Source organism: Chenopodium quinoa, unplaced genomic scaffold (genome assembly GCF_001683475.1).
Source record: "Chenopodium quinoa cultivar QQ74 unplaced genomic scaffold, ASM168347v1, whole genome shotgun sequence".
Taxonomy (NCBI): domain Eukaryota; kingdom Viridiplantae; phylum Streptophyta; class Magnoliopsida; order Caryophyllales; family Amaranthaceae; genus Chenopodium; species Chenopodium quinoa.
The window spans coordinates 2,471,614-2,484,831 of record NW_018743858.1 but is presented as its reverse complement, the minus strand read 5'-3'; the positions used below and the strand labels follow the sequence as shown (position 1 = coordinate 2,484,831).

At 36.4% G+C, this 13,218-nt stretch overlaps 2 protein-coding genes across 2 annotated transcripts; both read right to left on the bottom strand.

The window, feature by feature from the left end:
- Positions 1-2,321: 2,321 nt before the first annotated feature.
- Positions 2,322-3,724, bottom strand: LOC110686317 (dirigent protein 11-like). The gene has a single exon (XM_021862910.1). The coding sequence runs from the start codon at positions 3,106-3,108 to the stop codon at positions 2,554-2,556; it is 555 nt and encodes a 184-aa protein (XP_021718602.1). The 5' UTR covers positions 3,109-3,724; the 3' UTR covers positions 2,322-2,553.
- Positions 3,725-4,768: 1,044 nt separating this feature from the next.
- LOC110686399 lies at positions 4,769-11,604 on the bottom strand. Its single transcript, XM_021863011.1, has 6 exons — positions 11,018-11,604; positions 9,503-9,723; positions 8,186-8,362; positions 7,942-8,097; positions 5,669-5,945; positions 4,769-5,479 (listed from the first exon to the last, which is right to left on the bottom strand). Exons 1-6 carry the CDS (start codon positions 11,391-11,393, stop codon positions 5,247-5,249), a joined length of 1,440 nt encoding a protein of 479 aa, XP_021718703.1. The 5' UTR covers positions 11,394-11,604; the 3' UTR covers positions 4,769-5,246.
- Between the last annotated feature and the right edge of the window lie 1,614 nt (positions 11,605-13,218).

Below are 13,218 nucleotides of genomic sequence, written 5' to 3'. Positions count from 1 at the left end.
TACCCCGGCCTACATTACAAGCTTGAAAAAGTCCTTCCGATCTCCGTGCATAGTATTGTGTTCATGTGAAACGAGTCTTTTGTCAAAATGCTGGAGTATATGTCACATTTCGAGTCGAAATTTGACTAGGTTGAGCGATAATATAACCCTCTAAACACGCGAGTGTTGTGAGATGGGGGGATTGCACTATTGGTGGGGATGGTGAGAGATCGAGCTCGTTTTTAGCTTGCCACATAAAAAATGTGTTGAGTGACCACCAATGTGAGATATTCTAGTCATCGATTCTTGAGTTGTACATGGTTGATTTCGTTTGACGACTATTAGGTTGATCGATGGTTTGAGTGATTTGATTGGTTGGCTAAGATGCATGCTTGTTTGATTTCGATTTTTAGTCCTTTGTTTAAAAAATTGCATTATGGGGTGAAGTATGTTTATTGTTGTTGATTATTTTAGATTGCCTTGCTCGAGGACAAGAAAGAGGTTAGCTTGGGGGAATTTGATGTACACGTTTTATACATTGATTTATGCCGATTTTACATCATATTCTTGCATGGTTTTAGGCTCTTTAGAGCCGTTTCTCGCTAACAATCTCTTCTCTAGTGTGTTCGATGTGTTTTTGTGAGTTTTATAGGAATTTGGAGTTTCTTGGATGATTCGGACACGTTTCGGGTGTTTATGGGAGATGTTAGTGAAGCAAAGAGGAAGAACGAGCTAAAAACGGACTACAAGCTACTTGATTCTCCTGTGCCCGGTTGGGTAGTGCATGCCTGGTTGGACCGGGCACTGAGGAGTTGTGGTTGGTGCTCAAAATACGAAGGCAAGAAGCAAGAATTTGGTAGCTGCATCACGCGCCAGATCGGGCTAGGTCTGCTCGGTTGGACCAGGCGCGTGGTGGTGGAAGGCGCCACAAGAATAAGAGCAAGGCAGCAAGCAGCAGGCCAACGTTTGAGCCTCGCGCCCGATCGGGCACCACCTGCCCAGTGGGATCGAGCTCTAGGGAGAAGAAGGCAACGAAGGCAGCGCAGCTTAGTACTTCTACCTGCCCGATCGGGCAGTGTTCGCCCGGTTGGACCAGGCACAGTTACGCGGAAACCGGATTTGTTATTTTCGAATTTTTATCTCATTAAGGGTATAAATACTCCTTGTAATCATTATTAGAAAACACTCAGTTAATTCCTTAAGCTTTATTTTCTCTCTCTAGAACCTTAGTTACTCTCTTTCATTGCAATTTAATTACTTCATTAGATTTGAGTATTGTTCATCAACAATTTGAGTTATTTCAATTGAAGCATCTTTGGTATTCATCTCTTTTCTCTTCTCTTTCAATTATTATTGTTTTTAATTATGTTTTCTCCATTGATTATTGTTTTAGGGTTTGCTAGTATGTGTGAGTAGATTCTCAATCCATGATCTTGCAAAGCCCGGATATGATTAATGCTTAGGTTAATTCTTTAAATTCTCCAATAATTCCAATTGACATGCTTAATTGATTGTGTTTATGCCAATACTAGATTAGGAATAATTAGTATTGTTATCATCCCTTTGTTCTTATTGTAACGGAAGTTGAATATTAACGGGATTTGGGTATTTCAATTAAGGGTTTGAAGATTATCATGGAAATAGTTGATTGAATGATTCGGAAGTTAAGTATTGTGTTTAATGTCCCTTATGCGCTTGATTCCATGGAAATAGGTTTGATAGTTAATTTGGGAAGCCATTGATAACTCGAAAGAGACCTTTGGCATTTTATAGGGAATACTTTTCCTCTTGTCGATTGAATTAATATTGGGGGTAGAATTGTTTATGCATTGATTGTATTTGTGGTAATGCTTGATCTTGGATGTTTTAGTTCATTGATTCGTTATATTTATTAGATTAGTTAAGTTCTTCATACATTAGTTTATAGTATACTTCACCATTGATTTGTTACTTGCTTAGTAATTATTTGAGTCTAATTAATTAGGTGAACCTTAGTCTCTTGGGATTCGATCCTTACTTGCCCGTCTACATAGTAGTGGTTTCGTTAGGTTATTTTTGTTAGGTACGCGACACGCCTATCAGTCGCAATGATCAATGATATAGAAAATATAACTTTGGGTATGACCATGACTAAGAAGCATGGCTACAATTTTTCTTAGCGACGTGGTCTTGGCCGAAATACGGCTTTGGGCGCTTTTGTAATGACCAATTTTGTGTTTTCCTGTTAGAAGTATCTGCAGTCTGCTCCCATCTCCCATCGAGTATCAATAATTTTCACATATTAATGCAAGTTTTTTCAGCACATTTTGTCATCACTCGTACGCATCCTGAGCAACCTTTTAGGGGATCACTCATCCTATGATTATTTCCAACCAAATACGTTTAACTATGGAGTATCTTAGCATATGAGTGTTTTGAAAAAAAAGAAAAAAATGCAAAATTTAAAGCCTTTTATTGGACAGTGACAAAATTACATGGCAAATATTATACAATTTCTGCTAACATAGGTGTGACATAATTATAATAATCCCAGAATTTTAATGAAAAATCTGTCCTAGCTAATCAATAGACCCTTCATACCCGCATAGATTGCGATTGACTTGGAAAGGTTAGCTGTAAGTCTACTTGATAAATGGGAGCATCAACACCAGAAGTATCCTGATCGGCCTCTGTGAAAACAGCAATGCCACGAGCAAAGGCGAAAGAGCCTGTACCACCAACCACTTTAAGCTCTTCTCTCTTCTTATGTTCCAATTGTTTTGCTTGAATACTCAAGCTCCCTGAATATTCAGGTGTGCTGAATGTCAGATATATTACATTAAAGGCTGAATGAGCAAAATGCTCCACAGGTATGATAAAACCTTGTGCTTTTCCTACAATTGTCGACGTGCTTTCAGGTCCCTCCGTGAGCATCCGATGGAAGGTCAACACCCCTGTAGAAGTCTCTGCATCACGGTGCATGTTACGGTTCAAAGTTGTTGGTTGCTGGATGTACAAGGACAATGCAACCAATGGCTTCTGCGAATTACTCTCATGATCTCTGTAAGGAACCGATAAAAGCAGCGCTAATAGGAGAACTGCCAATGTGGCCAAAGAAACAGCAGAGCAGAATATTATCTTAGCTAACATTATTCCATCAAATAAACTTCTTCAGGAATTTAATTCAGCATACTTTTTAAGGGCCATCAATGATTGAATTTTCTTTCAAGTATACTTGCTCCTCAAGTACCAGATTTGGCCACCTAATCCACAGTTAATATCACAAAGCATTTCTTTCGCATAATATTTTATCAGTAATATGTTCCAGGGAGTCAGGGACACCTAATCCATTAATAGTCCTTGAGCAACTATTTTTTGTTTTAAACAAGAACGATAAAGGTAGATTTGTAGACAACACACGCGGTACAAGTAACCAAATTAACAAGCAGGAAAGATCAAGCATAGACCCGTGATCTGTGTACATATAAGTAAAATCGCCAGTTTTCTGAAATAAATCCTTACATTGGAATTATGAGTTATCCATCCCACATAAGTTCAGCTCTGAAAATGTCAGTTAGAAATGATCCCAGCTATTGAACGGCTTTAAGGTGATGCATCTCTATTCAGCTTCCCGTGTAAATATCAAGAGTAGCAAGATTTTTGCACGCAATGAAAAGTAAATACTAAGATTGCTTGACAAGTCCATTCTCCAAAACTTTGCTGCACGATGACTAAATGAAACCATCCATCAACCAAGCATTTCTCGTGAGACTTGCATTAAGTGGTCTATAGGTAGTTATAAAAGCAAACTATAGAATAGAATTTAGATTGAAAGAGCATAAATTAGCATTCTACTGCATATATAAAATTCTAAAGGATGTTGAGTTTGGGCCAATATTTAGCTTGCTTGATTTTCACTCGTAAAGAAGCTTTGCAGCCTAAATAGTTAGTTTCCTAAAGGATGTTGAGTTTGGGCCAATATAGCATTTCAAATTGAGCTGAAAGGCTGAATACATTTCCAGCATAACAAAATCATAAATAAGGGCGTAGTTCGCAAGGCATACTTTCGTCTAAAGAAGGATGCAGAGGCTGCAGACAGCAGAAAAGGAAAATAACTGAAAAAAGTCCATTGAAAATTGCTAAGATCTTCCCATGACAATGGTTCATGAAAATATTACAGTGCTTTTTATTATTCAGAAACATAAGTAAGCCTGCCTGAATGGAGTATATAAGGATCAGATACAAGAATTCGAGTCATAGAAACTCATCACTTGCCTACGCTGACAGATGATCAGCCCTTACGCCAACCTCACTCATCATAATAGAGAACAAATGTTGAGAAAGGTCTTGTGCCTAACCATTTAACAAACTTCCATCTTACACAAGTATCAGGAAGGAGTACAACTGTATAAGCAGTAACTGAAAATTAAGATCACTTAAGCAAAAGTGAAAATCGCATCCGTATAAAGCGATAATTCGCTGTGACTACAGAGCAAAAATACGCACACTCACATACCAGAATTAGTCATTTGAAAGAACAGGAACATGATAACCAAGAGCTACTTCAATATATATGTAGGAGATACATAAACATCTGTTATTTTATAAAATTAAAAGGAACGGGAGAAGTATATTCTTACATGTATCGAACCCAACTTTATGAAAAGAAAAATTGAAAATTTATTAACCAAGGAAATAGATAGAACTCTAGTATACAACGACAAGCACGCGCGCGCCACACACAAAATTAAATTTATAATCAAAGGCGAAGGGAAATAATGCAAAAGAAAAGGAACAGAGAAAGTACATTTTTTTTCTCTCCTGATTTTACAAGTGTTCGTCAAATCAATAATGGACCATAAGCTAGTTAGATCTCAAACTCTCATATCAACTAATCTAAGGCACTGTTTTAGTTAGACAAATGAATAGCCTACTTCACATTCAAAAAAATAATGCCTGGAGAAAAAAATATTCAAATAAAATAAAATTTACACTATGAAATGTACACTCTAGGTTTCTGTCCTTTCTCTTTGACTTTCATGGATGCCAAACCAGTTAAATTTGAAAGAATGAGGCTCGCTACATCATCATACATTCTGCAGCTCACAGCTCTGGGCGTGGTATGGAGGCTAGGAACCGTAAGGTAAGGTAGAATACCATTTCCATTCTCGGGCTCCAATTTATCAAGTTTGATGTAACATGTCAGCAGTCAATGTGTCTAAAATCTGCTTTCTATCAAGCTCCAAAAAGAGCTTAAAAAGGAATTGTGAAATAATTTTAAGTGCAGATCAAGTGACTAATGGTTTTGCCTTGCGTATGTGTCCCATACTATTAACAAGATCTTTGCGGGTGCATACAGGGAATATATTAATATCATTCAGGACTTTCAGCCGCCAGAGAACATAAGGAAAGCTAAGCTGATCCCGGGATGTAAAGCGAACCACTTCATTGAACCAAAGGCACATGAACAGGTTGGTTAAGGGTGAGTGTTCCCTAACAATGATGGAAGCTTCAGCTAGAGCTGCACAAAGAATATATTTCTTGAATTAGCAACCAATCTAAATTTCAACTTTATTAGCAAAATTGGCATATTGAAGGAGCCATAGGTTGAGAAATTCCATTTACTAAGCACACGTAAACATATTATCTGACATGAATAAGATTATCAGAGGTCTCAGATATTAATAATTCACAGCACCAAGCATCATACCTTTCCTTCCATTAAATCTTTTGTCTTCAGGAAGCCCATCAAGGCGGTATTGAGTAAGTTGCACCTCTACTTCCTCTGGGGTTGCCTTATTTTTCTTGACAACAGCCTTAGCCTCATCATACACACTACTGCGAGCGCCATGTTGTGAAATTGCAAGCACAGAGTTTGATCGCCAAAGCAGTGCTTCCAGAACGCCCAAGGGATCCCTCCTAAACTGAGACTTTGAATCAACCCAAATGGAAAATAATGCATTTGGGAACAACCGATGGCCCAACATCTAACAAAAGGAATAAAAAAAATAAGTAATATTCATTGAAGAAACATGATCTTAAACACAAACAGCAAAAAGGAAAGGCATCAGACTATTTTATGTCAGTGAAGTGAGAGAGACCAGGAACAAAACCATAATGACATGTCACTAGATTCTAGACCTCAGAGTAAAACAAAGATCAAGGAAGAGAGATAACAGAGTACCAACTGTCAATTTAGAGCTTATCCATTGGCAAGAAATCTGTTAACCTTCCTATAGAAGGAAGATTGGAAATCATCAAAGCAGCACAAAGAAGGGGTATTAAAATACTCAGAAACTTGAAGAAGCTAAACTCTGAAATCCCTCTCAAACCCTAAATTCCGTTAAAAGACTTGAGTAGCCATTAGTTATTCTAGGTCAGTGTGTCAAGTCTGATTATTTTGTTATGAACAGGCTCTAGTCAAGTTCAGCATGTGCTTTTCCAAATACAACTCCAATTACACCCCTATTAATCAGAAAATGAAGCTGATTTTTTTTTTTCCCCTTAGCACCAGAGTAGAGGTATCGTTTACATGAGTTTAAAATCAAGCAATCCATGCCACACTATGACATCCATGTCACATTCACGAGTTTTGTGCCATTGTACATGAACATACAAAAGAATTAAACGAACCACATTAGACTATTTGAGTTGTTTAAAAGTAAGACACCAGGATGACTCCGCGACTGTTTATCAGATATGGAGTGACTTTCATGAGAGTACTCTTAGAGTAAAAGGTGTATATTTATGAGGGATGAAACAGTTTAATTGTTTATCCTAAGATTTGTATTAACATGATGTTGACATGGAAAACCAAAAGATAACACTAGAAAAATAAAATATCATATGATGTGATCATCTACACACAAAAATAGAAATGGAAATCAGAAACTCAAATGCAAGATAAAGGAGCAATGTAAAACCTCAACCCCAAAAAAAAAATTCTTATTATATATGATTCATCATATTTTATGATAGCCTTCACAAAACAATGAAATAGTTTTCGTAGATCTCTAGCATTCTATTTACTCGAACCAGCCTAAACACAATTTGAAGGAGATACAAAGAAAATACTACCGCCGTTGCATATTGACGTTAATATTTTGAATTTTATCACTATTCATAAAACACACTTAGACCAGTTTATGATCTATATGTAATAAAAATATAGTAATGTGCGGTCTTGTTATATTCATCTCAATATATATTTTCGAAATATCAACTTATAATAATTTTAAGAATACATAATTACAATATTACTGCTCTAAGTTTTACATTGGCAAGCGTGAAAAGGTAAAATATTAACACCATTATGAAACGGAGGTAGTATCATGTTTTTTAAAAAGTATCAACTGCTGAATGTGTTTCAATAGCAGATTAAATACTAAAATCTGCTCAGTCCAATACTTTTTATTGGTTTCCCAGCCCCATCCTTCTTTTTGTCTCTATTTTCCCTACCTCTTGTCTTTCAAATTAATGATCAAACCACCAAAAATAACATGGGAGGGGAAACTAAATACTGGCGATGCAAACTACATGCCATAGATAGTTATTGCATCGGAGATCACTAGTGTAAATTAGTAATCATAGAAGGAAAACGAAAGTAGGTTGTGAAGTTTGTCACATTAATAATTTAGTACTGGGGTGGTTTTATTTGTGGAAGGGAGCTTTTCGTAGGACAGGAAACGAAATTCCTCCCTCTCCACAGAAAAAGTAACCCCGGCCAATAGTTATATATTTCTGGACATTTCAAAGGGAAACGTTCCGTTTGTGGAAATACGGCCAAAAATAACATTTCTGTGCAACATAGGAGGTCAATTAAGGATTTCTTTCCTACATTTATCAGTTAAGAGTCTTAAGAATTACAAGCCTCACGTGTTGTGACAAACAGTTACATGCTAAGCATCCATGGGAACCTTAGGCAAGGACATTGTCCACATATTCGCAAAGTTGTAACATAGCATAGAGAAATAGTTACACTACCTTAGGAATTTTACCATTCAACCGCTGGTCAGGGAAAGGGAGATTCTTGACAATCACAATCCGCCACTTGCCAATATAATGGTCATCACCAATTTTCCTCCCCTGTGCTTTCTGTGTAGCAAGGGTGATCTCATCCCAAAAGGCAACATAACAGACCTGAAAGCAGTTCAAGCTAATAAGCACAGGGTAAAAAAATAAAAAGAATTCATGTGTCCCTCAATCTATGAAAAGAACTGATTCAAACCTTTTGAAGGGATGCCTCCGACATCCCTATAGGTTGATAAAGATCATCCCCACCACCGAATGCACAAGTAGAGACAACAACCTTGCAAGTTTGCAAATATTTTTCATCCTCAAGTGACATCTTAAATCCTCCATTTTCACTATAGAAACCACAATGCACCACAGGAGTTTCAGTCACCTGAATATGAAAGAACAGTGAAACATTAGGTTATAATATTAGCTGTAACTCACCTGTACAGCTATTCAACATTCAGGCATAAAAATAAAGCATAAGGAAAATATACATGTAAACTGTAATTCATTTGAGGACCTTGGCAAACAGGCTAGTTCAAGATCAAGATTTTTTTTTTATGATAATACACAACAGTGGAAGAGAAATTACTGAGGTGATTTTCTTCAGATAGAATTTTAATATGCTATTAGCTAGCTACTGTAGTTTATTTAATAGGAGGAACTGTTTTTATAAGTTCTGCCATCACTATCTCTTATCGGCATTCTGATTTCCAATAATGTCTCTATCTCTCTCCCCTTTTTTTTAATAATTTTCTGAAATGGGTAGTGGAGAAAGGTAGGTTGAACTAAAATATCGCCATTGTGTAGATCAGAAGTTCAGAACAGTAGCGGTGGTTGGACAAGAATGGTTGGTTGCCCTTATCCTCTCTTTTTATATCTTGATTGTCGGATTTAGGTGATGATGTGCGATGAGTGGACAGTGGACTGGTGGGTAGAGTTGAGGGTGGGCAAGAGCTAATCGCGAGTTGGTAAGGGTGATCCTCTTTCCCTTTCAATTTTTCATCATCATCCCCAACCAAACAGACCCGAGATTCTAATGCAATGCTTACTCAAAAGATTCAATTATATATATATATATATATATATATATATATATATATATATATATATATATATATATATATATATATATATATATATATATATTGATCGGTAAGATATGGAGGGCGGGGGGGGGGGGGGGGGGGGGGGGGGTGGGGGCTGAGGATCGAACCCCCAACCACTTGGGGAGGGGGAGGGGGGGAGATGGAGGGACTAACCATCCCTCAATCTCCTATGTCCTGATTCAATTTTAAATTTGTCAAATGCCTATTGTCTATTTTGTTTTCATGTGAATTGTGGTGATTGATTCTCTTCCCTTTCATTACTACTCTCAGCCAAAACAGCTCCCATATTACACAATGCTGACAGAAAAAGTTCAGATTAATTATTATCATAAGCCTAATGATCTATTTATATTCATGTGAATAGAGTAGCATCCAACTCTTCACGTCAAGAGCAAAAACTTTTAGTTGTAACAACCAACCTTGAAACTCTTCTCCCTTTGAACAAGTGATTGGTACCCTGTAAATAAGCTAGATCTTCCAGGTTTTCTTTTCTGAAAAGAAAATGTTGAATTTTCTCCGGCATAAGGGTCATTATCTTCTGAAATATAAATCACATTCTTAACAGGGCCTTTTGAACCTTTCAGTTCCGTGGGAATATCCAGAATCTCAAGATCTTCAGCTGACAGGATTGGCAAGCAACCTGATACAACCAACAAATTTACACTAAAGATCAATATACTTGCCGTCCATATAAAAGGTGTATGGAAAAGATATAAACTCTTATAGCAACATCTTTATCTCCACGGTTAACTATCTAATTTTCTTTTCATTTCTGATGTCCAGACCCAAGAGCCTGACTCATAAGATGTCCAACCGTATCAATGCAGCTTGAGTGATTAATTCATAATACTAAGAATAAGAGTAATACAGCATAATGATTGCAAATGTCTGATACTAAGCAACACATGATATAAGAGCAAGCAGTTAACTTACCTCTTTACAAACAAAAAAGGGGACAATGCACTCAGAAGAGAGTAACCCCACACTTGTTAAGTTTTCTGTTAATTAAACTCATTTAAAGACAGAAAGAGAATGCAATTACATAATTGACTTGCAGCACTTCCCACAGCAAAGCCACACTTCACAAAGACTAGAATAAGATACCATCTACCAATCCCTCACTTCAAAATATCACATTTATATTATACCGAAGACTTAACTCCACAGAGAACGCAGATTTGCTCAAAACCAGCAAAAATATTGCACGTATTGCTGATTCCTAAAACACTAAAAGCCCCACATGTTAATCAGAGCCTGATCACTATTAGCTAATTTTACCTATGACAGAAAGAAAATTAGTTAAATTCTTGTACAGGTAGAACAAATATACTATCCACTAAATAACATAAACGGCCTAACATAACAAAAAATTAAAATTCTTAGTATTACCAATTTACCACAATGAACAAGTTCTGGTCTGAATTTCACAATTGATCCTGCATCTATCAAGCCTACAAAGATCTAAATAAACAAAACCTTACCCCTAACTAGTAAAACCCATTAATCGAGTTATGAGAGGAACAACATTACTTAAATTTCATAACAAACTAACTCCGGAAATTTTACCTGAAACATGAACTGGGATCGGTCGCTAACTAGGCCAAATTGGAACAACAAAGAATGCAGATAAATTGAAAACAAAGAAACTCAAAGGGATCAAGTTTAAGTAATAGCTTGCACTTGAAACTTAATCTTAATACTAATTTCACAACTACATTCTGATCATCTGAAGTTCTAGCTTTCTCATTGTGATCTTAAAATCAACCTAATCGGTTTGTTTTCCTTCATGCATAATCATTAGCATAAAACGATAATAATCCAAATTCAATTAGCAAACAATATCACAAAAACAACAAACTAATAAAACATTGATTAAAAATCAAATTAAAATTCTACAAATTAATACTTTAATTAAGCAATCTAAAGCAACTTACGCTCTTTGGTACCACCGACATTATGATAAACAGGATCGAGACGATTCAATTTCCCATCTACATGTGAATCCAGCATCGTCCAAGTAAAATTCAATTTACTTTCATGGTTTAATTCATCATGACTGTGTCTCCGGCCGAGTCGAGAAGCTTCGAAAAGAAGCAACGCCATAGCAGGAAGGAAAACCAAGAGAGGCCACCATTTAGCGAGTTTCCTAACGATTCGACGAGTTAATTCGGCGTTGGATCGGAAGTTTGACGATTTCTTCCGTTTCCGGCGGACTCGGGCTCTCATTCTTGCGGTGTATTCATCGGAATCTTCGTCGGAAACTGGGATTGAGATGCTGTTGTTGTTGATGTTGTTATTGGTGTTGAACATATTTTGCGTCGAATTTTAGCGTTGAATCTGAAGAAGAGATTCTGGAAATTGGAAGTTTTGAAGAAGGGATGAGAATTAGTGATGAGCACCTAGTTTAGTACTCCGTAGTTACTCTAGTTCAGCGCCGTTTAGTTTGTTAATCAAATCAATTGCTAAAGCCACAAGGTAATCAAATCAATTGCTAAAGCCACAAGGTTTATTTTCTGGGACAATAAAAATAAAAATTTAAACTGTTTTATTATTGGTAAGATGTTGTCACTCACATAAAACAACGACAACAATAAAGCGTTAGTTCCAAAAAAATTTGGAAAAAATTTGGAGCCAGATAACATGAATCGGCATAAGAAATCGTATGACATAAAAAAAAAATAAAAAAAAAAGAAAATTATGCATATATAGTCGGTTAAAGAGTTTGAAGAAAGGTGAGTAAATGAAAGAGCACTTAAGGAAAATAAGAGAGTTTTAAAAGATAACCAAGAACAATATTTCAGAAATTTTTAAAAGAGTGGTTAAAACATTGAATTAAAAAACATTCAGGTTTGAGAAAACTTTAACAAAGGAAAACAATACAGTTCATAAAACATTGGTGTAGTGGGCTAAAAAATAAAATTAGATACAAATTTTTGTAAAACAAGTATATATAATAACGATACATCGTTGACGCGAATTTTCTCCCTCTACACCACCCTAACCAACACCATATTTTCTTCAATCCCCAAAGCACTCGTGTGACTCTCAATCACCCTCTTCCAAGTTTTCTTAGGTCTTTTCCTACCTCCCGCAATCCCATCACTTTGCAATTCTTCAAGCCTCCTTTACGAAGCGTCACTTAATTGGTCTCCTTCTTACATGGCCAAACCATCTTAAGCAATTCTCCATCATCTTATACTCGATCGGTGTAACCCCTACTTTCTTCTATATTATCTCATTCCTCAATCGATCCTTTCTTCAATGACCATACATCCAAACATACGTATCTCCGCCATATTCATCTTATACATGTGGCAATGTTTTACGGCCCAATGTTCTATACCATATATATAACAAAGCAGGCCTGATTGTCGTTCGGTAGAATTTTCCGTTTAATCTATGGGGTACACTTGGATTGCATAAAAAACTCATCGCACTCTTTAACTTCAACCAACCCTCTTTGATCCTATGAGCTACATCTCCATTTCTATCTTTTTGAATGATAGATCCGAGCAAAAAGAAAAGGATGGACTAAGTGAAGAACCTTGATGAACTCCAATTGTAATTAGGAACTCTTCAATCTTCCCAATAGTATTTCGCACTTGTGCTAGCTCCCTCATACATGTCTTTAATGATGTCAATATATTTCTGCAAAACGCCTTTCCTTGTAAAATGTTAATAATTATTTAATTTGCATGATTTTTCAAATAAAAAAATTATTTAATTCACAAATCTCTATTCTGTAAGGTATTTTTCTTAAAACCAATCTCTATTATTATTATACTATAAGGGACTTGTTTTGGGGTTTTTTTTGGAATCCCTCGGGATACTGGTCTTGAATATAGCCAGACGGTCTTGGACACCTGCAAAATAACGAATATTTTGGTTGACGGAATATTCGCATTTGACGATTAAGTTAGTGATTGGAAAAAGAAGTAAATGTAGAGAGAGAAAGTAGAGTGAAGGTAGAGTTATTTAGTGCTTTTGAATGATATGTCTCAATCCACCCCTCCCATCATAAATGATTGGGGTATTTATAGGGGTGGGAAAGTGTGCCCCTTTAGGGTTAGTGCCCTAAAAAGTTGGGCTATAATTGGCGGCGCAATCAAGTTAGGACATGTGTCTTATAGTGGCG